This window comes from Fringilla coelebs (assembly GCF_963513975.1).
Source record: "Fringilla coelebs genome assembly, chromosome: 6".
In the NCBI taxonomy this organism is placed as follows: Eukaryota; Metazoa; Chordata; class Aves; order Passeriformes; family Fringillidae; genus Fringilla; species Fringilla coelebs.
Window position 1 is genome coordinate 18,956,772 of NC_140034.1, and position 23,666 is coordinate 18,980,437.

General features: G+C 38.5%; 1 protein-coding gene across 1 annotated transcript; it reads right to left on the reverse strand.

Annotated features, from left to right (window-relative positions):
• Positions 1 to 349: 349 nt before the first annotated feature.
• On the reverse strand, positions 350 to 2,335 carry FLRT2 (fibronectin leucine rich transmembrane protein 2; the record flags this gene model as incomplete). The annotated part of the gene is made up of 1 exon (XM_084207318.1): positions 350 to 2,335. The coding sequence occupies one exon, from the start codon at positions 2,333 to 2,335 to the stop codon at positions 350 to 352; it is 1,986 nt and encodes a 661-aa protein (XP_084063444.1).
• Between the last annotated feature and the right edge of the window lie 21,331 nt (positions 2,336 to 23,666).

Genomic DNA, 23,666 nt, shown 5'->3' on the forward strand with positions numbered 1-23,666 from the left:
AGACTGCTTCGACAGCAAAGTGGTTAATGTTTGAAGAATGAGTCATTCTTTCCTTTGCCATGACATTGGGTTCTTATTGTACAACCCTGTACAGTACTCAGCAATAGTTTTTAAAGATTTAAAAAGCAAAGAGTTACAAAACCATTTGCAATTAACTTGAAATAGAAAAGATAGCACTTTTTTTTAAATCCCGTTATATAGTACACCGTATAAATTACAGAGTATTCAAATGCATAAATGCATCTGTGTAACATTTATCAAATGTAATTTACTTTCATTATTCTTGGGGGGCTTATTTTTTCTAGAGTTTTTTTCTCCTTGTCCTAGAGACCCCCATGGTCCCTCACTATCACGTATGACAGTGCTCCAGGTCTGAGACGTTGCTGTTGCAGTATCGCATGTTGTTGGGGATGTGGCAGTCTGTGTAGTTAATGCCCCCGTTTGGGGTATAAATGGGCTGCAGTCTGAAATCTCCTTTAAGGAGCTGATCATTATTTAAGGAGACAATCTGGAAGCTGGTTTCCGTCATCTCCAGGATGGAGTTGTCCTTCTTGGTCCCTGCCTCACAGTAGTCGTCTTTCCGACGGCCCCGGTTATATTTCCACTTCTGGGAGGTGTAACGACCTTTTTTGTGCATGTGCCAGCAAAAAATGCTGAGCAAGACCACGAGGACAAATATCACTGCGCCCCCAATCAACCCTGCCAGCAGAAATGGGGAGCCTAGGTTCTGAGAAGTCGTCTGCTCATGGCTGGAAGGGATGTTGCTGCCATTGAAAAAGGAAGCCTTGGTTGTGGCCTCTGAACAGACAGTGTCTTCTCCAGTCCGGTAGTTGTTATAAGTATCCAGTGGAACCAAACAAATCCGGTAAGTGGATTTGGGCTCCAGATTTACCAAGCTTGATTGCTGCTTCTCACCACTAATTATTCGTTCATGAACAATTCCTCCTACCAGACTATGGCCCATTTTAACCCATGTGAGTTTATACGCCATCACGGTAAAAAGGGACATCCAGTTGACTTGGATGCAAGTGTCATTCACAAAATGGATGGAGAGCTGAATCCAATCAGACAAAGGAGGTGTCACCCTTTCTCTGTCCTCCCTGTCAGGCACAGTGGGGAGAGTGGCTATGATGGGAGTGAGAGGATTATATTTACTGCTTGAAGGAGGAAATGATGGGCTGGGAACTAATGTAGTCGGCATGGTTGTAGCTGGGACTGGGGTGATGATAAGTGGCAGACCAGGGGTGGTGGTGGGGCATGACAACATATTCATATTGAGCTCCCTGACTGCCATACCTCGGACCTGCTCTGGTCCCTGGCACATAAAACCACGTACATTGATGGAAGCAGGAATAAATTTGAGCCATTCAGTGACCCACTTAATGCTGCAGTCACACAACCAGGGATTATTCCGTACAGTGAGTTGTCTCAGGCTATGGAGATTATCAAATACTCCCTTTGCCAACATCCGAAGTTGATTGTTGGAAATATCGAGACGTTCCAGTTTGTGGAGGTTTGAAAAGGCTGTAAGTGGTATATGGGTTATCTGGTTGTCCTGCAAGTAAAGTCTTAGCAGATGTGTACCTGGAAGATCGGGAGGAGGGTAAGTCAGTGAATTCCGAACTATTGAGAATTCCTTGAGCTTGGAGAGGTGGCTAAAAGTGCCTTCAGCTATGCCTTTATTAGTGAGGAGATTGCCATCCAAGATCAAACGCTCCAGACTTGTAAGGTTCTGGAAGGCCAGGTCTGAAATGACGGCAATTCGGTTTTCGTCTACACGAAGTTCTTGTAAGTCCAGCGGAAGGCCGACTGGCACACTGCTTAAATGATTCTTGGACAAGAACAGAAGCTTGAGGCTGATGGCTTCCTGGAATGCCCCATCCTCAACGCCAACAGTGGAGATGGAGTTGTCATCCAGGTGCAGTTCTTCCAGCTTCAAAAGCTGAGCAAGAGCAGCACGTGAAATGGTCTGAATGTTGTTTTCCTGCAGGTGGAGAACCCTGACATTTTTGGGCAGGTTCATGGGGAATTCATCCAATTGATTGCCATACAGGTAGACCGTGTGCACAGACTGGACATTGTGCAACTCTGCAGGAAATCCAGCATTATTAATTTGGTTATTATGGAGGTAGAGGACGGTTACACCCTCCGGTATCCCAAGAGGCACTGAGGTCAAGCTTCGTTCATTACAGTAGACAAAGTTTCGGTCACAGCGGCAAACTTTTGGGCAGGCCAGAGTTTTGGAGACCTGTATGTAGAGCCCCAGGGAAAAAATAAGCCATGATTTCATGAGAAGAGCCCAATCTGTGGGCCACATTTTAGTCCACAAACCCATTTCTAATTTAAAGAAATAAAGTACCAAAGTGTTTAAGAACTGATAACAATAATAACGCACAGGTAACAAAATCTCAGGTCATTAAAATTGGCTTCTATTAATGTCCAGTGTTCAGGCCAAGGTTAAAGTCCTGGAGGCTAAGCATAAAATAATCCTTTTATAATTGGCCTGCCTCCTACTTCTGATAAGGAAAACACAGTCTTATTAGCCAGGGTTACAATGTTTGTTGCCTTCCTCCATGAGTGCTGAAAGAACCAGTAGCCATGTCTTTGCAAATGGACCACAGGTGACTTTAAAGCTACCAAAAGTCTCTGTGCTTGGAGGTGTATTTCACTGAGGTCTGTTGGCTTCTGTCAGCTTTCTGAAGTCAGCAAAGTCCTCATATTCACTATCTGCCAGATCTGGTCTGCCTGTAAAAGGAAAGAGAAAAGAAAAAGCTGAATAGCATGGAATGTTTAATAGGGAAGATTAAGCCCATTAGAAGACTATTCTAAGGCTGAGCTCTTTATGGATTTGGGGGGAAAAAAAGGGAAAAAAGGCATTAATATTAAACATTAGCTCAATATTACTGCTAAATACTCTTGAAATAGACTTGATGCAAAGTCATTGCAATGACTGAAGGACTTTCAGTGACTTCAGTGAAGGCTAGATCTATTACTTTCATTTGCATACTCTACCTCCAGTCTTTGTCCTCTCACAGTCTGTTTAAAATTTTAGAACTAAAAACAACCCAAAAACCATTTAACTGGAAATTTTTGCTCAGGTAATTATTTTTCTTTTGCAGAACCACTGACTTCAATGACTACTATTCACTGATGCCTGACAGAGTAGACTCTGGGCTGTATTATTTAATCACACTCTATGTTTTTTCATTTTCTACCAGACTCTGGAATATTCTGCTTCTATTTCTGTAACACCATTACATATATTGTCCAAATTAATGCACACTGCTAGATTATTTTGCCTCGCTTTAGTGAATTAGAGACTCATGAGGAGAGTCTTTTAAACAAGTATGGTAGTCCACGAATGAAAGATATCCTGCTGTAAGACATGTACTTGCTAAAACTATCATCTTGATATTGGTTCTGATGTGAACTGTGCTGTCAATAGATTCCACAACTTTCTTTCCACCAAATGAAACAGGCTCACAGCTGCTAAGTTATTGTTTTAGGAGATCAGCTCAACTATGGCAGTTTTGCGGAACACTTCCTTTGCAACCATAAAGGTTAGATATGCCTTTTAATTTTCCTACACAGTTATCTGTGAATGGCTACATAAACAAGTGTGTTAACTTTAGTATATCTGAGTTCCTTAATGGGTATTTTCAGCTTGCAAGCACACTTTTTATGTTCACAGTTACTATTTATTATTCAGATCTATAACCAAACATTCCCACTCTCCAATGCAAGCAATGAAAGGTACTGTGTTGTTTGATGCTATATTGTCTTGTTATATGTTGTTTCCAATGATTGTTTCCTCATCCTCCCCTCCAAATGCATATTTGGACCTAATGAAGGATATCAGCCTTGGCAAGTACAAAGCATGTGCTGATCTCAGGGTCTTTAATTACACTGACATAAGCACGGTAATTTTCCAGGTTTTGTTTATCCAGATCAAAGCTCAGGCTAGAATTTCAAGAAAATAGAATTTTAGTGAACAAAAATCCTGTTTCTTAATGGTGGTTGATTTCTTATTATTTTTATATTTATATTTATATTTACAAATTAAGAATATCCAGGTCATAAAGAAACCAACTTAATTTGGTTGTAAATAAAACCTTGTTCATCTGATACAGCTGTGCAGTTTACAACATGTCTCTGATGCTACTTTTGGGAATCCTATGGACTGGTGATGTAGAAAGCATCCTTAGGAGTTAAACTGCTATAACCCTTCAACCTTGCACTGGCAGATTACTGTATTTATTTAGAGCATCATCAGATATCAGCCTCAAGGTTCAAACCGCTAGAGATAAAAAAGTGAGACCCTGAAAAATCCTGTGTATCATTATGAATTCAAATTTTAAGATATGTAAATGTAATACTGTAATACAGCCTATAATGTATTGTCCTTTTATAGAAACAGTAAGATTAGATACCCCACTGTTCATGGTTTTCTCTCTCACAGGCATATTTCAGCCAAGACTGATTTCTTTTCAATTATGCCAGATGACGTGATACTGTAGAGAAACTCTTAACAGGATTACATGCTAACATGAGCCTGAGTGTGACAGTTTATCCGCCTTTAATACGGCCTGGCTCCCATCTCGATCACAGCGCTCTGATCCGTCATGACACTCTCTTTGGAAATGAGAATGGATATGCAGAGCATCCTCTGAGATGCTCGGGACCACAGAGAGCAATAACACTTGTTCTCTCACTTTCCTGTCATGGCCAGAGAGAGACAGCCTGTACCTCCTCCCAGGACCAATACCTTCCACCAGGCTCGCTTCCGATTCTAAGTCCAGTTACTGATTGAGTTTTATTTCACTCCCGGGTACAATAGAAAGCCCAGCTGAGAACATGCAGCCACAGGCAGCTGCAGTTCCTGCTTTGCTGGGAATCTCCTACGAAGGGACTGTCATATTAAAACTGATTTATGCATTCATCTCATTTTAGTACTCTGTCCAGTGTCCTTCTCACCTAAGTAGATGTGGCACCTGAATTAAAGATTTGAGTAATGGTTCAAACAAATTAGGTCAAGCACACAGCATTTCTCATTAGATATTACAAGAAAAAGAGCTTTGGTTGGACAGTAACTTAAGCAGATTCTGGAGTTTCTCTCCTTTTTTGGTCACGTGGATTTTGCTATTAGAAATCTGTTAACATTTTCCTAATATTTTCTTCCTTGTTAATGCCAGTATCTTAAACTCTAGATAGCAGTCCTTAATAAAATGATACAAAAACCCCAGTACAGATTATATGTATTTGGGACTGCTCTTGATTGTACTAAGCAAGAGCACAAGGACATATCTAACTAGATATTTATATATCTAACTAGATATTTATGACCTCACAGTTGACTGTGGTGTGGCAGAGGTAAAGAATGAGGAAGCAAGGATAAAAGTGAATGCATTTAAATTACTTTTTAGGGAAGGGTTTTTATTCAGTAGTCTTTTACTAATAATTAATTCTAACTTAAAATAGGGCTCATAGTTGCTGTACTTTTCAGCATAGCTCAGTAGCTCAGGGACCCTAATGCAAAAGTGAGTTCTGTGTGTCAGAAATTTCTATGTCATAAACATTAAAAAGATTGAAGAGTTGGAAACCTGTTTGATTAAAAAAAGAGAAACTTTTTGAAGGAAAACCATCGTGTGTAAACTTCAAAAGGCTAGAAAAACATAAACAGTTATTTTCTTCAGTAAACTGACAAAACTGAAGGCAAGTAGAGTCACTCAGCTTCCCCTCTCCCCACCATTCCTGGCATGCTGGCTTCCTAAAACAAGCTCCCTTTTCAATATGAATGCAAATTTACTGATTTTTTCAGAAGTAGAAATGTGGAAGTGGAGGAATTAAAGGCATTCCTTAGCTATTGAGATTTTAAATATTGGGATTTGACTGATGAGCTATAGGTGGCAGTAACTTTGCTTATTTGAAGTCAGTAAATTCTATGAACCAGTCTAGGTAGAGTAAAAAGGAAGTGTCATAATCAACTTAAAATTTAAGAAATCATCAAGCAATTGCCACAATAATAACACATCTGTCCATCAACAACTCGGTAATTTTTGTTTGTTTCCTCCCCTGTACACTTCATTTCTATTATTTCTCACTATATCCTCCTTAGACCCAAGTTGTAGCTTCCAAATGTGTAAGACATTTCCTGCCTTAGTGCAACCAGGATATTAAATCCCATTAGAATTTAAGGAATGATACAATGAAATTAAGAAAACTGCATTGAAATATATGAAAAAATAATACATTTTACATGGCCAAGTCTGAAAATTTGGCTTAATAGTGCCTACAATCAATGGAAATACTTGTTGTCATAACTTATAATGCATTTCTGATCAACATTTTTATCTCACTGTTTTTTTTACAAACCTGCCTTGTTTAAATTCCCTTTTAGCATAACTGATGCTAGCTGGAAAAGAAAAATTCTGGCTTTATGTACTGGATGAAATATAAGCCAGATGTTTCAACCTTTAAAATATCTTTAATCAATTGATTGATTAAAGATATTTTAAAGGTTGAAACATCTAGCTGCAGGTTGGAAAGGTGAAAGTTTTTTATTAGTGGTACCTTTACTGGTCAGAAGCTTCCACGCAACTTCCAGCCTTTGTCCCACTGCATAGCCGTGAAATAATTAATATATTACTGAAAGGGATGTTCAATTATAAATTTGTGGCATCTAGGGGAAAAAAAAATCAACTCACTTGTAGTCTGCTTGTGGAACTTTTTCCAACCTCACTGACTGGTATCCTGCCTCAGTGGCTCTGCCTAAGCTGTCTAAGAGTCTCCAAAGCTGCCCTTAGAATCATCTTTCCCATTTTTCATTCTGATAACGGAGAATAAAGGGAGAAGATAACATGTGGAATGAAGCCTGCACAGGAGGCTTTGGTATCATTGGTGACCTATAAGCACAGAGTTCTGAAGTGCTCCTAAGGCCAGGTTGTCTGCCTTCATTAGCCTAATCATGGTTTACATTAAAGCCATAAATTTTTCAGAGATAATAAAATTAAGAATGCTTGGCTATTCTTTCCTTCAAGGAATGCTGAAAATAATAAAAAATAGGTCAAAGGAGTCCAAGGTCTTTTTTTCTCTGATAGTCTAACCAGTTAGTATCACTTTTCCCAGCAGTTCATCTGTTTATCTGAACCTGAGTGCCATGCAACAAAAATTGAGAGGCAAGCAAAGCCAAAACCAAATGTTCATACTTGCTCTTTTCACTATTACCAGTCAGTGACTCTTATTTAGCACTAAACCATTTGGCATAAATTTTCTTGGCTGTACTGCAGACCAGGGTTATAATCAAGTCATATAATCTTACTCTACATAATTATAATACACAGTAAGTACAAGGCTATTATATCTGGAATTGAATGACAAACAGAAAACAAATCTAATTCCTTTCATATGAAATCTAGTACAGAGCTCCTTGTTTTTAAGAAAATGTCCCTGTATCTATCAACTGCTAACAAGAAAAATTACAGAATAACGTCTGACATATGCCTTTTCTCCATACAAATTAAGTTCATACCTGTGAGTGCACACATTAATGAATATCCTGGTGTTTTGGTTTTTTGGGGTTTTTTTGGTTTGCTTTTTTAAAGTGATTAGGAGCCTTGGGTGATAGTTGTTGTATATATTTCTCTGTGAGTTACTTGAGTTTGAACTTTGTGCTCATATTTTAATAAGAGTCTATAATCTCTGCATCAAAGGCATGGGGAAAATGACCCAAAGGAATCAAAATGCTTTTAAGGGAAGCCTTTTTGCATGCCCGCTGTTCTGGCTCCTTCATAGCTATGAGTGTGTATTATATAAGAAGAAGAGGTAAGGAGGAAGAAATATAGGTGAAGAAAAAGAGATAGAGAGGAAGAAAATGTCCTTGGTGCCCTGTTATAAAATGAATATTGATGACAGGATAATGATGAGTAGCTAGTATAGGAAGGAAACCTTATAGTGTCTCTGTACACTGTTACAGAAAAATGAAGTCTATCTGAACATATTGTGGCAGAGAAAGGCATTACTGTCTTTGCAATGCTGTTAGTAAAATGATTCAGCAAATGTACACATCTGAACTCTTGTGCTTTCTTCTACTCTGATCAGGATGTTTCTGGTTTTACTTCTCAATTTGCATTTATAATTATTCTCAAAACCTCAGATCAGGCGGCCTGAGGATGCAAGTGAAATTGATTTGGATCTGCCTTAGTGGAGCCAGGAGAAAATTTAGAGAGTGGTACCTCTTGCAACAACAGGTGTAAAGACATCATTTGCCATCCTTCTGGTTCTTCTGTAATCTTCTGGTCCTCCAAGCCTTTTCTCTCTTTCTAGCTACATTCCTGCAAATTATTGTGTGGACACATTACTCAGAAGGATGCAGGCTTCAGGAAACCCCTTTTTAAAAGGCATGATATTATAGTGAACAAGACCTTTGTCTCTGGAAATTTGGGTACAGGTTCAACAGGACTCTGATACAGCCCAATTCCTGACTGCCAGGAGAGGGAGCTAAGCCAGCAGGAAACTTCCTCTCCCCTGAATAAACAAATAAATAAATAAATAAATGTGGGACTTTTTTTTCTTCCCACTTTGTCTGTCCTCACACACAGGCACACACTTCTTCCTCAAAGTTGTCTGTGACTGCTGACTTGTTTGGTGGCATCTCTGTTACACATCTGACAAACTGAGTATAGGATTGGTTACTGGGAAAATTAATGTTCATGTATTCTTATAAAAGCACTATTCCCAGCCTCATGGTTCAAGACTTTTTAAATTGTGGGTTACTACAGAGTGAAATTGCTTCCTAGGCATGAGGAGGCATGTAAGAGGGAGGGAGAGAAAAGAGAACAAATAATGGAAAATAGATAGGTTTTGGGGGGAAAAAGCTCAGGCAGAACAGATTTTTTCCTTGCAGTAATAGGAACCAGTAACAGGTCAAGGGAGAGAACCTACTACAAGACATAATCCCTAGAGTGACTGCTGCAGTCCAGGAAGCAGAGCTGAAATAGCTACAAGATCAATAGCATTAATGCCTCAGGTGGGGCCATGAATTCAAGGCTGCCAGCCATCCTGCCAGGCACTGTGCTGTATGACACACCCTGCTCAGCTCCTCACACTTCTCCATAAATGGGCACTGAAGTGCCAAAGTTCAGGTGTGGAGGCTGCCTAGACTGATGTTATCTTCATCCTGTGTTTAACAGTTACTGAGTTGTAATAGAAGGAAGTTATTCTGAAAATTTGACATTGCACAACTTCATCAAGACTACCATATCTGTGAAAACTAATAAACTTCTGAGCCCAGACACAACTATGTTTGCAGCCTGTGGCAAAAAAAAAAAAAAAGTCCTTGCTTGCACACGCATAGGTAAATACAAATTTTGTTATTAAATAGTTTTAAAAATAAGACTATTTTTAGTAATAAAACCCATCAATGAAATACTGTAGAAGATCTAGTAGAAAACATATCCATCCAAATTCATGTTTTGGTTTGTCATACCATCCAGTCTTATCTGAATGACTGTCTGCATGAATTAATCTTGCATGGACCTATTTATATTGATAATTTCATCTTAGGAGTTCTAGAAATGGAAAATTGCCACCAAGAATATCCTGCCTGTGGAGTCCTGAATTCTAATGTATGAAACATCCAAGCTTAGTATTACAACTAATTGTAGCTGTTAGAGTAAAAGTTAATGAGGATACACATGGCAAATTAAAAAGCAAAATCTTTAATTGCCCATACATGAGCAGACAGTATTCCCTCACAGAACACAAGAAAGACGAAAAGGTGCAGAATTCCAGGTTTTTAACCAATGTGAGCTTCTGAGTTGTGTAGGACTTCAAGGCAGCCAAAAGTCATTGACAGCCCAAGCATATTTTTATAGGGAAATATCCCTGCTTTCATTATAAAATTGCTGATTGCTGAAAAACTACTCCAGATGGTGACCATCATGATATTTTCACTCCAGTGGGCAAAGAGGAACAGATGATCACCTTCAGGACTCATATTAAATGGAGTATTGCACCTACGAGCAAAAGGTTATTGGTGTCTTTATTAACCTTGCCCCAAGGCCTACTTTAATTTTTCACCAGTCTAATGCTGCAGTGTTAAAAACTTAACAAATTTGTCAAACAGGGAGAATGATCTATTTAGTATGGCAGTAAATTAATTCCCTACTCTTCCATTCCCAAAAGCTTTTCTCATATCTTAGGTGAAATAGTTTTGATGGATCTCATCTAGGACTCCATAACTCACCAATGTACCATGTGAAGTTGGTTTGAGAAAGTTGGAAATGGCAGATGAAAAGAATCTCACATGGGAAGCTATCCTGAATGTTTCAACAAAATACATTTTCATTAAAATATGTTATTTCACTGAAGCCAAAAACTGCATGTAGATTTGTCAGTTTTGATAATATTTGCAATAGGAAATGTGCCTGAGGTCCAACGTTTTCTGATCCTTTGTGACCAGAGACAGAGAGAGAAAAAACAATAGGGGAAGAATAAAAAATTGAATTTTTTACTCTAAAACATAGGTTTAGACATAATTCTACTTCATAAAAGCATTTGTAAAATAGTGTTTACATTCCACAATTTAAAACCGTGAAAATTGTTGTGGCATTATCTGCCTCTGGACAGCTGCACTTAGCACAGTGAAAGAAATAGAAAAATAATCTTTCTTTGCTTTCTTGACCATTTTCCAGAGGGCTTTCCTTGGTAAAACTGGACACGACTGTGTGAGAAAAACTATTAATACTAAACTAATTTCAAATAATTCCCCTTTTGGAACACATACATTCTGTACTGCGGTTAGCATAATGCATTTTGTACTAAGACAAACTGATGGCAACCTGCTGTTTCTTTGCAAACAAATTGGTCCCTACCTATAAATTATTCTACACTGTGAAGCAAACATTTTGCTTTTATCTAGAGATATGTGGGCAGCCTGGCAAAACATCTGTGGAGAATTTGAGAAAGCTGCTTTTAGTGACCTAAGTAGCAAAGCATCGCTGCTTTGGAGGCAACATTTTGACACATTTTAGATGTGTTGCATGGTGCTACATCATTGATGAGATCCTGCATAGCGTCACTTTACCCTGTGGGGTGTCATTCGTTCAGGATCTCAGGCAAATGGGCGTGGGCTGTCATATTCTTGTCTTCCCTACTTGGAGCATATGGCCTGGAAAGAAAATATGGAAGGAACCACCCCTCAACTTCTCAGACACCTCAATATAAATAAAGTTGAAAGTGTCATCATATGTTCATCTTTCCAACAAAGACAGATGGAGGTCTCTCCTTCCTATTTTAATATTACTTAGCATGCTGCTCCTTCTTAGCTCTAAGAACTACTCCATAAGCACTTCTTAGGAGCTATCCAGAAGGATTATTAAAGTTGTTTGCACTCTTAATTTCTGCTTCAGAGAACCTGTCATGTATGGTATAGTCACTTATGGGGCCAGTGAACAAAAGATGTTCCCCAGATATAGAAACAATCTTGTTTATATGACAGTCCCTGTAACAGGCAAATACAAGTTTTTCAAACAAAATTCTTAAATCATTGCCATTAAATAGCCAGTTATCAAAAAAGGGGAAAAATATTAAGATGATGGATGAAGAAGGTACTGCTAAACCTCTGAAATTCCTGTTCAGCTAAATAGCTGAATTATTTATCAACTCTACAATATCACAGCATCAACAGTGCCTGACAAGAGCCTGGGGATCTGGATTTGTTATCTTTTCCCAGTGATCCAAATACACTTTTCTGTATGCACAGGTGGAAAAAATGCAATAATCTCACTGCTCCAGATATGACACAGCACTTCATACAGGAAACAACTTGTGCTCCTACATATCATCAGAAAAAAAACCCCAGTAATATTAAACACTAAAGGTATAGCTGCAACTGTAATTTCCTTATAGCAAAACAAAAACATCCATACACTCATTATCTGGACACCAGTAAACCCAGTGATTTTCTGAGTACAGAGAGGAAAGAAACACCAGAGGCAGTAGGAGAGAAGAGTTTACCAAGGGTACAGACCATTAACAGATTTTCTACCTCACTTACTTTTATTTGCTTCTGCTATTTATTTTTTGCTAATTGTCATTCAAGATTCCTATAACTCTATGGTAATAACTATTTTCAGTGAGAGAGTCCTGTTGTATCTTTTTAGTGTTGCTGGTTAAGCACATATCCTAAGAATGAATACATGTGAGGGTTAAAGTGATTGAAGAAAAGATTTTATGATTAAAGAGTTTCTTTGGAGCAATGGGGATGTGAGTCTTCCCTAAGTCTTGATTCTGACAGAGAGCAAACTTTTTTGTCACTTTGCTCTGATTTGGTTCACATTTAGTGAAGGCTACACTACTACCTTTCCCCAAGAGCCATTCAGATGTCCAATTTAACCTTGAAAGTTCTTTGAGAAAAGAAGGCTGCATGGGACAGAATTTGACATGGAGCAGCTTCAGTTTTAGGTACAAGTAGAAATAAGAGCAAGCTAGAAGTAGTGAACAGACATTTCTAACCCAATGATTCTCAGCTGTGAGAGAATCCACAAGAATCTCCTGAGAACTCTTAAGGGATCACAAAATAAATCATCCAGGCAGTGTTAGCCAGCAAGAGCGCTGCTCCTGCAGGATGAAGGAGTACCGCTGATACGTTTAAACACTGACTGCAACAGTTTGCATCAACCAAGAATCCACTGTCTGCCTTTAATTTCTGGCAGCAGCTCAGTTCCCTGGGGAAGAAGAGACAGAGCAGAAGAAGAAATGGTGTTTACATCTGCAGTTGTGATTTAAGTCACTTTTCAGTATTCCTCCTGGTACAGTGTTTCATTGAAGGAGCAGAGATGCTGCCAACACAGAAGATGCTCAAAGACAAAGCAGAGCCAAAGGGACATCATTTCCAGAAGCTGGATGTGTTACTCCAGCCAATTTTTCTTTTGCCCCATGCTGATGGCTGTAGGATTGGATATTCTGTGTGAATAGTTTCACTTGATATACCAAATCACAAGTCTTCTGAGCATGACCTGAGAAAGCAGGACACAGTAATGGTAATAGATCTAATTTTGTCCACAATGTAGAGAGCAGATACACAGGAAAGAGTCTGCCATCGTTGTGCATTTATGAAAAAGCAGCTCAAAACAGAATAAAGCCCTGCTATTCTGTCCTGAAGCTTCTATCATTATATTTTCTCAATAACTTCCCTAAAACATTTTTAAAAGAGCTTGACTAGGATTATTTCAACTGTAAATTTCAAAGCCTTTATGTTGAACGAATCCTGACAAAGATGGAAAAGAACACAGAAAGCAATTCTGCTTTGTTTTTCCACTTCTCCCCTTTACCTTTGAGGTCTGTGTGTGGTTGCATCATTGACCAAAATTGCCAGGAGGCCCAAAAATTACACATACCAAGAGTAAAGCAAAAAACCATAGTCTTCTGCCATCAATGATTCATGGTGGGTTATTTTTAGCCAAGTGTAGACAGCCAACAAGATACTTGCAAACCACTTAAACCCTCTTAGAAACTTTTAAGTGGGTTCTAAGAGGTGCAGAAGCCTGGATCTGGCCTTCAGCTCAAGTGCAAATTCCACCTGACATGTGCCAAATAATTCTAGGCAGCAATATGTGTCATCAATATGTGTCCTTGTGGTACTTTTCAGCACAGTTGTTATTGGAAGGAATCACAAAACATTATCAGCATTTTGTGCTTATACAAATGAGTTCAGAAAAGCAGAGAGGCAGTGTATAATAAAACCTGAGAGCAAGCCAGAGGGAGAAATATATAAAGAAAAAGTGAGATAGAGTTTTAAGCTATTCTGCAGGCAGCAAAATATGCCTGCTCAAAAATGTAATTATTGTTTTCTTTCGTTTGCAAGCACTCTATTTTTTCAGGTCATTGCACGAATCAAACAAGAAGACACTCGTGTTTTCTATGCAGACCTCTGGGTACTTTTAATGAACTGCATATAAAGATCTGCCATGTGATTTGGGGATTTGCTGATGGGTTTTTCTTTGTACTAAAAACTGAGGTAGGTCCCTAATACAAGTATTTTTGTAAGTATGCGAAATCTTGGATTTTGTTTTATGTCTGCACCAAACATTTACATACTAAAGACACAGGTTCTTTACTTACACATCTGCTAGTAAGGCACATAGTTGGCATAACCCATTGATGCAGGGTACAAAGACAGTACATGCAATGCTTGGTATTTTCTGCAATATTGCCTCTGCTCATCTGCTCTGACCTCTACATGTTCCTTTTTTATAGGGGGTTATAAATTGAGAGAATTTAAATGCAAATCAACTTTAATGGCCATGGAAATGTTGCTGTTGCTACATGCAAAAGAGCAGGCGTGGACTTGCACCTTCCTGTTTCATCGCACCCACTGGATGCATACATGTGTACGTGGAAGCAGAGCAGATGAGGAAAAATATCAAAATCCTCTGCTTTATCAAGACATGAATGGCAGAAGAGCCTATAAGCAGCCTGGAAAAAGGATTTTGAGAACTTGTCTAACTGCAGATGTTGCTTTGATTACTCAAAGGAAATTTTCTTTTAGTGCAAATCCCTTTTTCTCCACTTCTGTCTTTGGGCTACTGCATCTGTATTGTGTTATGTAGAATACACAGTTTAGACAACAAAGGGGCACTGGAGATTAGAATAAATATGAAGGGGGAAAGTCATCTGAGGCTTCACCCATCACCACCACCACCCCCATACCCCTTCAGTTTGGATCTGCAAGAATTTGTCAGACATTTCACTTCAAATCTATCTAGACATCTCTGACCCATTACAGAAAATAGCTGAGTTAACTCAAAAAGTAGTGTAAAGTAGCAAAGGACAAAAAATAAAACAGTTATAGTTATTCCAATGGATGAGAGTTATTGACTCATAAGAGTTCAACCCCCCTCAACAGCTGAGTGTGTTTACTATAAAGTACTATTTAAAAAATTATTTCCTTCCTATTTGAATTAAAATAAACTTAATTTCCTAATACCATACATCCTGAGATATGCTGCTGCATCTTCTATCCAAACACATGCTCAAACAAACCCACCCTGGCAGCAGCTACCTTCAAGGCTTTTAAGTCTCTGGGGAGATATTGCCCTCCTCTGTTCCAGTGAAACAGAAAACCATCCTGTATTCAAGAGACAAAAAAAATCTGTTTCTATATTAACTGAAAATATTTCACCCATTAGCCCTCTTAAAAAAAAAAATTCAAACCTTCTGCTCCTCTGCTTAGGGATTATATGAAGGAGGAAATCTTGTCAAAGCAATGGTGTTCATTATTATTATGAACAACAAACTCCTTTTAAAGCACAGATAAGGACTGACTAAACACAGTCACTGTTTAAACACAGTCTGTGGCTGTTCTGGTCACTTTCTGAGTTCACTTCCTACAAATCACTGAGCTGCACTGGAACAAAAGAAAATGTGAGGTGATTTTAATAGGTACCTGCAGCAAATTGACTGCAAATACCAGTCTCCACCTGGGAAGCTTCTGACTCACACTGCCTCACAAGAAGCATGGAATTAGGAAAATTCTTGCATAAAAATTATATTTTGAATACCAAGAGAAACTGTGATTCATTAAAATTAGTAAGTTTCCTTTTCACAGAACATAGTGAAGTGAAAATTTCTGTGGAAATGGTTCCACAATTTATTGGTCTTTAAATAGGTTCCCTTAAAGAGAAGAGAAAGGGATGCACCCTCTAATGTGTCTAGTTCCACTGTTTCAGGCACTTCTGGATGCATACAGGGAGGAAACTGGATGGCAAAAAGCAACTCTGACGATTTCTAGTATTTGTTGGAGACAAAACACTGAGATAGATGGACTGTTGTTCTGTCTCAGCTGAGAATTTCTTGTTTTAGTCAGTCATATCTTATGGTCTGAACTAGGCACTGAGCATAACAACAGAAACACAGCATGCATGGGCCTATCCATTACATTCCCAGAATATTTGAGACAGAAATTAGATATGGTGGCATCCCATAATGTATCTGGTAGCTTAAAAGTCATTGAAACAGCTCAAATTCTGCATTTTGAAATTTTGGATATTTGCTAATGACTATAAATATAATGTTAAACTTAGACTGATCAAATAATGTATTCTCAGGAGCATTCCAAATGCAACAAGGAGGATGACTTAACTGGTCTATTTTGCTTTTAAGACCATGAGTTTTTAAGGTAAGTAAGAAAATATAATGGCAAAATGATGATGCGAAAACATGCTTCCAGGGCTAAATTCGGGTTCTCTAAATAGCAATGTTCTGCTTTAGCTTTAGAGGAATGGAAATTGTAAGGAGTGAAATAGTGACCACAGAAGGAACTGAAACATAACATGGTGTTTTATATACTTTTCTGCAGTGACCTCTGCACCTTTCCTATATAGAAAAACCCAAGCCAAGACAAAATATCTGTATATAAAATTGCATTGACTTGAAATTCAGACTCTTTTTAATCTAGTGGTTCAGTTAGAACACACCTGAAATTTTTGTTCAGCTAATTTTTGTAGAAATGTTTTTTGGGTTTTTTTCCTATTCCATTTGTATTCTTTGTATTATATAAATGGGATCTTTCTTCTCAGTGAAACTTTGGTGAAAGAGGTCATCCAATCAGCTGCTATATAAACGCTATATGAAGTCTGTGAACTTTCTAGGTTATGTCGTTTCCTTTTTGACTGCTGGGAAGATTGTCAAACACAATCCTTTGAAGAAAGACTTGCTCACCATCTAGCTTCACTCCTTTGAGGTAGATAGTTAGAAATATCCTCATCTTCCCCTAACATATAGAATCCATAACTTGTGTTTCAGTGTAAGGACAGTTTAAAAGAAATGTCTTCCTTTCTAAATGAGACACTTATCACAAAGAAAATTTCAGAAAAAATATAGTGATAAAAAGCAACAAAAGGACAATCACATCTTTTCTTCTGATACTGCACATGATTCCATTCTATCTCCACCCATAACACATCAACATCCATCCTGATCAATGTCGTTTCCCTTTTTGTCGTTCCCCTCTTCAAAAACTTCCACTACTCTCTGCCATTGTTAAACTAAGCAATAACGATCGTAACATTTAAAGTCTATTTTCTAAACATGAAAGTCTATTTTCCTGCTGTTTGAATGTCCTAAAAATAAATAAATAAAATCCAGACATGGTTTCTTGACAGCTGTGGTACTGGCATTTAGTAAAAGTTTGGCGACAGCCAACAAGAATTGTTTACTTTCTTCTCTAAAAAAATGAGGTTAAAAATTTGTGATCACAGAAGATAAATTTCTTTCCATGTTATATTTGCAACCTCTCTCTCAGGGAGTCAGGTCAGCTTTTGCATCAATTACTGCAGGACATAGTAAATATCATCTCAGAATGCTAACACAGCCGTGAGTTCAAATACTGCTTTATTCCTAAACCATAATTATATCCCGGGATCTGCTGGGCACAGTCATACTTCTCATTTTATACAACATTATTCACCTTTCTCATCATCCTTTCTAATCCAGACTAGGACAGTAGTGTCCAGCCATCAGTCTATAAGTATGGTGAAAAATGAGGTGGCAGCTTAAGGCTATTCCTTAGGAGAAGTGGAGTCCAAAGTGGAGTGAAGAGGAGGCAATGCTTGTATGATGGTTTCTTTTTCCTGATGGCAAACCTTTGATTAAATAGAAGCAGAAGCAGACAGTCAGGCCTCTAAAAGGGGAGCTTGGAGAGACTAGTGTCATCCACTGACAGAAAAAACTCCAGTCTTCAGTCTCTCTTGTTGGTAGACACTGATTTTTTCTGTGACAAGCTCTTTGGATGAAAACTACCTTACAGTTAGAAGCAGTAGATAAAGACCGGATGGAAAATGACACCATCCTTCTAATGTTTGGCAAGTAGAATACCCCTGCACATCTAAATGGTGTTTTTTAATCAATGAAGTAATTAATTTTTCTAAGAAATGTTATGGTGGCCTGGACATCTCTTAGCATTTATATTTGCAATCCTTATTCTCATACCTATAATCACAAAGTCTTGCATCTTAGGGAAAACAAGATTAAGTACTTCTGGACCCACTGGTTCAAGGAGAAGATGCTATAAAGGACATGACAAGCATATTAAGATTCATAGTAAAATCAGGTTTCAAGTCAGAACCTATAATCAGACGTAATACCAGTGGATGTGTTTCTTAAACTCAGTATGAGCATTAAGTAAAAAATGACTGATTAATTCAATTATCCTACGTAGCTTCCCACTTAAATATTTATGACAACTCTATCTCCCCTGAGCATAATAAAAGGTAAAATGAAGCTAAATGCCTGAAAGTAGCATTCTCCATCAAGTTGCGTAGGAAGAATGTCCCAGATATCTCGCTAAAAAAGTAACAAAACTTCACAAGATGAAGTGTTCTCTGCTTCTTGTGTTCAACAGGCAAAGAAAATACTGCATTTAGCCAGTATCGTGGTAGAAACAGAGAATATTTTCCTCTTCTGGTTCTTTTTTTGAAACTTTTAAGGTTTTGGATTTCCCTCCTCAAAATAAGGAATCAAAAGGTTGGTCCTCATACGGTTATGTGCTGGCTTTGTGACGTTTTTTTTGCTAATACCAGCTACAGGCAATTATATTCACCCTAGCACTCATTTACTCATGTCAGTTTGGGGTTTTCAAACTTAGGGGAAATGATGCCTCAGGTTTTAGTTTTTATATTTTTAAGATTCCATTCTGCTTTAGTGTGTCAGCCTAGGCTTCATATTAGGGGATAGTAAGCTCTCTCCACAGAGTAGGTAGACAAAACAATTCCTTCTCTAGCTGGGGACCAAGGACACATGATCCAAATCTCAGGCCCAAGGGCAGAAACAAAGGTGGACCGAAGAGACAAAACAGAAGGATGGCACTTCATGGGCTAAAGCTGTAATTGGGGAATTAGCTCCAATATGATAATGGACCAAAACTTACAAAAACGTGACACCCCTTGACTGGTCGTCCATTTTGTGGCCATTTTGGGTTGTGCTGCCCAAGGTGGATCTATCTGAGGCCTCTTAATAAATATCAGCTTAATTCTTTAGCTCCATCTAGTCTCTGCTCTAGGCCAGCCTTCACAAGGCATCATCAGTCCCGTAACAGCAGCCCTGGCCGTGCTCCTGACCAGATGGCTGTCAGCAGGAGCGGAGCTCATTCCCTATGTCAACGAGGGGCTATGGCAACGAGGGCCTGGAGCTGACCTCCTGGGTCAGAGCCCAGACCCCTGCTCTCTCAGGCAGCCCTGCCACTGAAAGGTAACACCTTGGCCAGGAGCTGATGTATGGCTTGTTCTTCCCACTGTGAATCCCTCCCCGTTTTCTCCAGGGAGATAAGAGTTCCCAGGGTTAGCTGAAGATCCCTCACAAAGCCACGGCACAACAAGCATCATTAGCCTCCTCCTGGAATTCAAAAAGCATTTTTATTTTTCAGTTTAGGGTGAGAAATTGAGAGAGGAGGCTGCGTGTTCTGCGTTCAGCTGTGAACTGCATACAGCCCTATGGTAAATATACATACTGCAGACACTGCTCAACTGCACAGCTGGCATCAAAAGCAGCTCAGGCTTTCCCAAGAAATATAGGTTAAGTCCCAGTGTGTGGGATATGGGAGAGTAATGCCAAAGGCTTGAGTATAACACGTAAGTTTGTGATTTAGTACACGTAATTGCACTAGCTTGGGCAGCTATTCTGAGCTACCTTCAGGATGCCTTCTTGCCTCCTTGGAGCAGACCAGAATGACTACAACTCAAAGTGTGGCCTAAATCTGCCTTGCCTTTTGGGAGTGGTGTTGTGACTCCACAAAAGACAATGCTACGTCTTCTGCAGAGTTGAATAAACTTGCTTAAGGGTTGCAAAGTGAGACAGGAGCACAAGTAAAATTAAAAGTTACAAGTTCCTGTCTCTCAGTCTGCATTCAATCAATGAAACCACATGTCCTCTCTGCTTCGACATACAGCTTTGAAGACATGGCCCTTAATGGCCTGAGGTTTGACTGTTCCAGCTTTGTTATTTTGGTTTGGTTTTTTCCTTTTAGCCTTTACTACCAACCTCAGACAGAGTCACTCAAAGCCAGTAGAGGGAAGAAGACTGGTGTCACAGTGGGGAGCTCAATTTAATAAGAGCACTCGCAGAAATTTTTTTGTTTCTTGAAAGCATTCAAATAGACAGTATGATTTACAAGGATCCAGGGAAACAAACACACAACTTCCCCTGATGTTGTGGTTAAGACAGCTTGAAAACTGTAGAGCTGTGCAGAGAACAGCACAAACATACACTGCAGAAAGCCAAGGCAACTATTCAAATCCATCTTTGTTTTAAGCACCAACTATTAAAGTGACCATGCTGGTTTTACCTTGCTCTCTCTGACAGTAGGTGACAAAAGGCTTTTTAAATGCTGAAAAGTTGCAAGTCTGCCTTTTCTGAATTGCAGAGGGAATTTGTCTTCTTGGCTTTTGAATAACTATGCAGAGTGAAAGCCGGAAGGAATAGTTGCTCATACTATATCAAATACGCAAGGAAGAAAGAAAAAGAAATATAAACCTGGCATATTGAGACTCATATGGATTAAAGTGCCTAGATTATACAGCATGCAGGTTTTAATGTGGCCTGAATAAGACATGGTAGAATTCCTGGCAATTATTCTACTACATGAGCAAAAAATTAACCTCATGTTGCTAATGCTGCGGATTACCCCAAATCCTTGATTCAGCTATATCATGTGGACAACTTTGTGACAAAGTTAAATAATCTTTCGGTCTTTCACCACTTCTTGCAACTCTTTTTACTATTCATTGGATGAACAATCTTAGAGTTCAGATGGAGACAAAAAATTGCAATAGCAAAAAAGGAACACCTTTTATTCTGTTCCTGGAGTGCTCTGGAATCAATTATGATTTTCTCAAATATATGTATGATTCTGAATTGTACAATAAAGTCTTCTGCAAACTACAGCTATGAGATGGTTTATTATCAAAAATGTCATTAATTGCAGTTGGTCACATTGGACACATGAAGAGTTTTTGGGTTCACGCTCAATGCTCAGAATTTCTAGGATTGACTTTTCTGGTGGAAATGCTCATTGAAAGATGTGTAAGACAAACTCAACACAGCAGCTTACAATTCACTGTTAAGGCTCTTCCCAAGACCCATGTAAATATGCCCAAAAAGCAAAGGAAAGGGAATGCAAATATATCACTCCCATTTTCAGGAATTTCTGCTTCCAGGGCCAAATTGTTCTCCTGTGAAGAAAATGGCCATTTTCTTGTGCTTGTCTGGCTGAGAACATACTACATAATATTTTGGCACTTCAAACTGAAGTCTGACTAAGCTATGGCACGTACATTTGAAGAAATCAGTAAAAAGGAGATGTAAAAGGTTGTTTGGTTTTTGGTTTGTTTGTTTGTTTTTACTGTTCTTTTGTTTTCAGGTATATTTCTAAATGCATCTAAGATTTGTGGATAAATATTTATTTTTTTAAAACAGAAGCCACTATGTGATAATGAAGTTTGAGAATGTGAATGTTCTTTCTCTCTTAAAAAAACGCCCCCAAAAAAACTAAACCAAACCAAAAAACAACAGAAAAAAAAAAACCCAAACCAAACCAACACTATCCATTTCAACTTTCTTCCCAATGTCATGTGCTAAGATGTCATCATAACATCTGTCATCTGTTTGCTTTCTCAACAAAATAATTATTGATGTTTTTAGTAGAGTGTTAAAAAGACTTTACTGTGAGTTATTTAATTGCTTAGTTTTGAATATTCAAGTTCTATAATGCTCAATTTCTTATATTTTCTATTTTTGAAGTAGGTTTATTTGCCCTAGCTTTCAAGACTATGTTCTTTAATTCAAGAGGACCCAGAAATTATTAAAATTGGTAAAAGAAAGTAGTCCATAAGAAATGTATAATTTTGAGAAACTACTACAGAATCATAGTCATGGATTCCTTTCCCATGTACGAAGCTTCATGGGTCTGATTCTATTCTACTGCCTTTGAAGGCAATGGAAAATTTCCCATTAGTTTCAGTAGGCCCTTTGTTTTATTTTCAGAAGCATTTTTTAAAGTTTCCCATTTTGACGTTCCCATGATTTAACCTTGGGTGTGACCTTGAGAGAATTTTTATGCCCATGAACAGAGAGAATTACTGAACCCAATGAGCCTGAAGGGCTGGACCGAATATCATCACTTATAGTGCTATATTCTGTTAACTGCACAGAATGCCAATATCTTGACTTGACTTCTCCATCCCACTTTATAATTTGAGATATGTAGCTGTGCAGCTTATGCAATAGTTGTACTGCTAACAATGGCAGCTCAGTAGAAAAACACAGTTAATACTTTGTGGAATGGCAAGGACATAAAACTGCAAGAGGGTAGTTTCAGTGTATTAGGGAAAAATAGCAAAAAGGCAATTTTCTCCAAGTTTCTTGGGACTATTCTGATCAACATTTAGTGTAATAGGCTTGAAAGAAATATTTTCAAGAAAGTAGCTGAAACTTTGTTTTACATAAATTCAGTTGATTCAGGAAAGCAATTATTGCTGCATCAAGGGATTTTTTAAAGACCTGAATAATAAACAAGATAATGGGCTCTATCAGTTTCATGGGATATTTAAGGGTGTAATTCACTTTCCAAAGTGAAAATTTATCCTAAAGTTTCATCTGGTGATGCAGTGCGCATCCTGCACCATGTAAAATCTCACTGCCATGGTTTGATTTAATTGGAAGCAGAGATAAAAACACCGCCGTGTATTAACAACAGTCTCCCTAATTAATGTCAGCCAAAACTTTAACTCATTCTGGGCATCGTTGCATTTTACTTTTACACACATCCTTCTAAATAAATCAATGCCCCCTCACCTCCTCCACCCTGATGAAGCTGTCATTGGGGCCAGCATGATGCCAAGGAAGAACCCAACTGGAGCTCTGCACTGGATGTTCTTTCCCCTGCTCTGTAACAATGACCTAAATTCACACACACACACGTCTGTATTTCCACCTTTTCATTCCCTTTTTCTCTGCTGCACATTTGTTCCACATTCTTCCTCCCTCATCTCTGCACTCCCCAACATGAAGCACAATCCAGCCCAGGAGGTTTCTGTGATTTCAGCAAGCGTGGACGGGCTTCTGACTGATACTCTCTCCCTCCCGTGTCTTACAAAAACTGAATGGCATTTGGATTTCTGAAAGAACTGCATTTGGTTGGAAGGTGAATACTTCTTTTATTCTTAATTTTTCGAAACACAATTTCTAAGGGTTTTTTTTTATCCCTCTTAAATATCAAAGTAATTTTTTCTCAGCAGCTCCAAGCTCCCCTTAGATTTGTGAGCTGAACATTCTGTTTCCTTTAGTGTGCTGATATCTTTCCAAAACAGCATCAATGAAAAAAGCATGGAAATAAATTTATTTTTCTTGAGAGGTCTCTGCTAAATAAATTTAAGGATGTCCAGGCTCTACCCATAGGAGATACCAAGAGCATTTAACACTTACAGTAAATGTACTTCTGTGCTAAATTACTTTACACCTCTCAAGTACAGTAGAAACATTAGGTAATGATGCTCCACTCCAAATGAAGACCAGCAAATTCATAATCAAGAAGAAATAAATATTAGAAAACCTATAAAATCCCTGGCATGCAACTAGGCCAGTTTATTACATTTGGTCTGACTCGATTTCTTCTG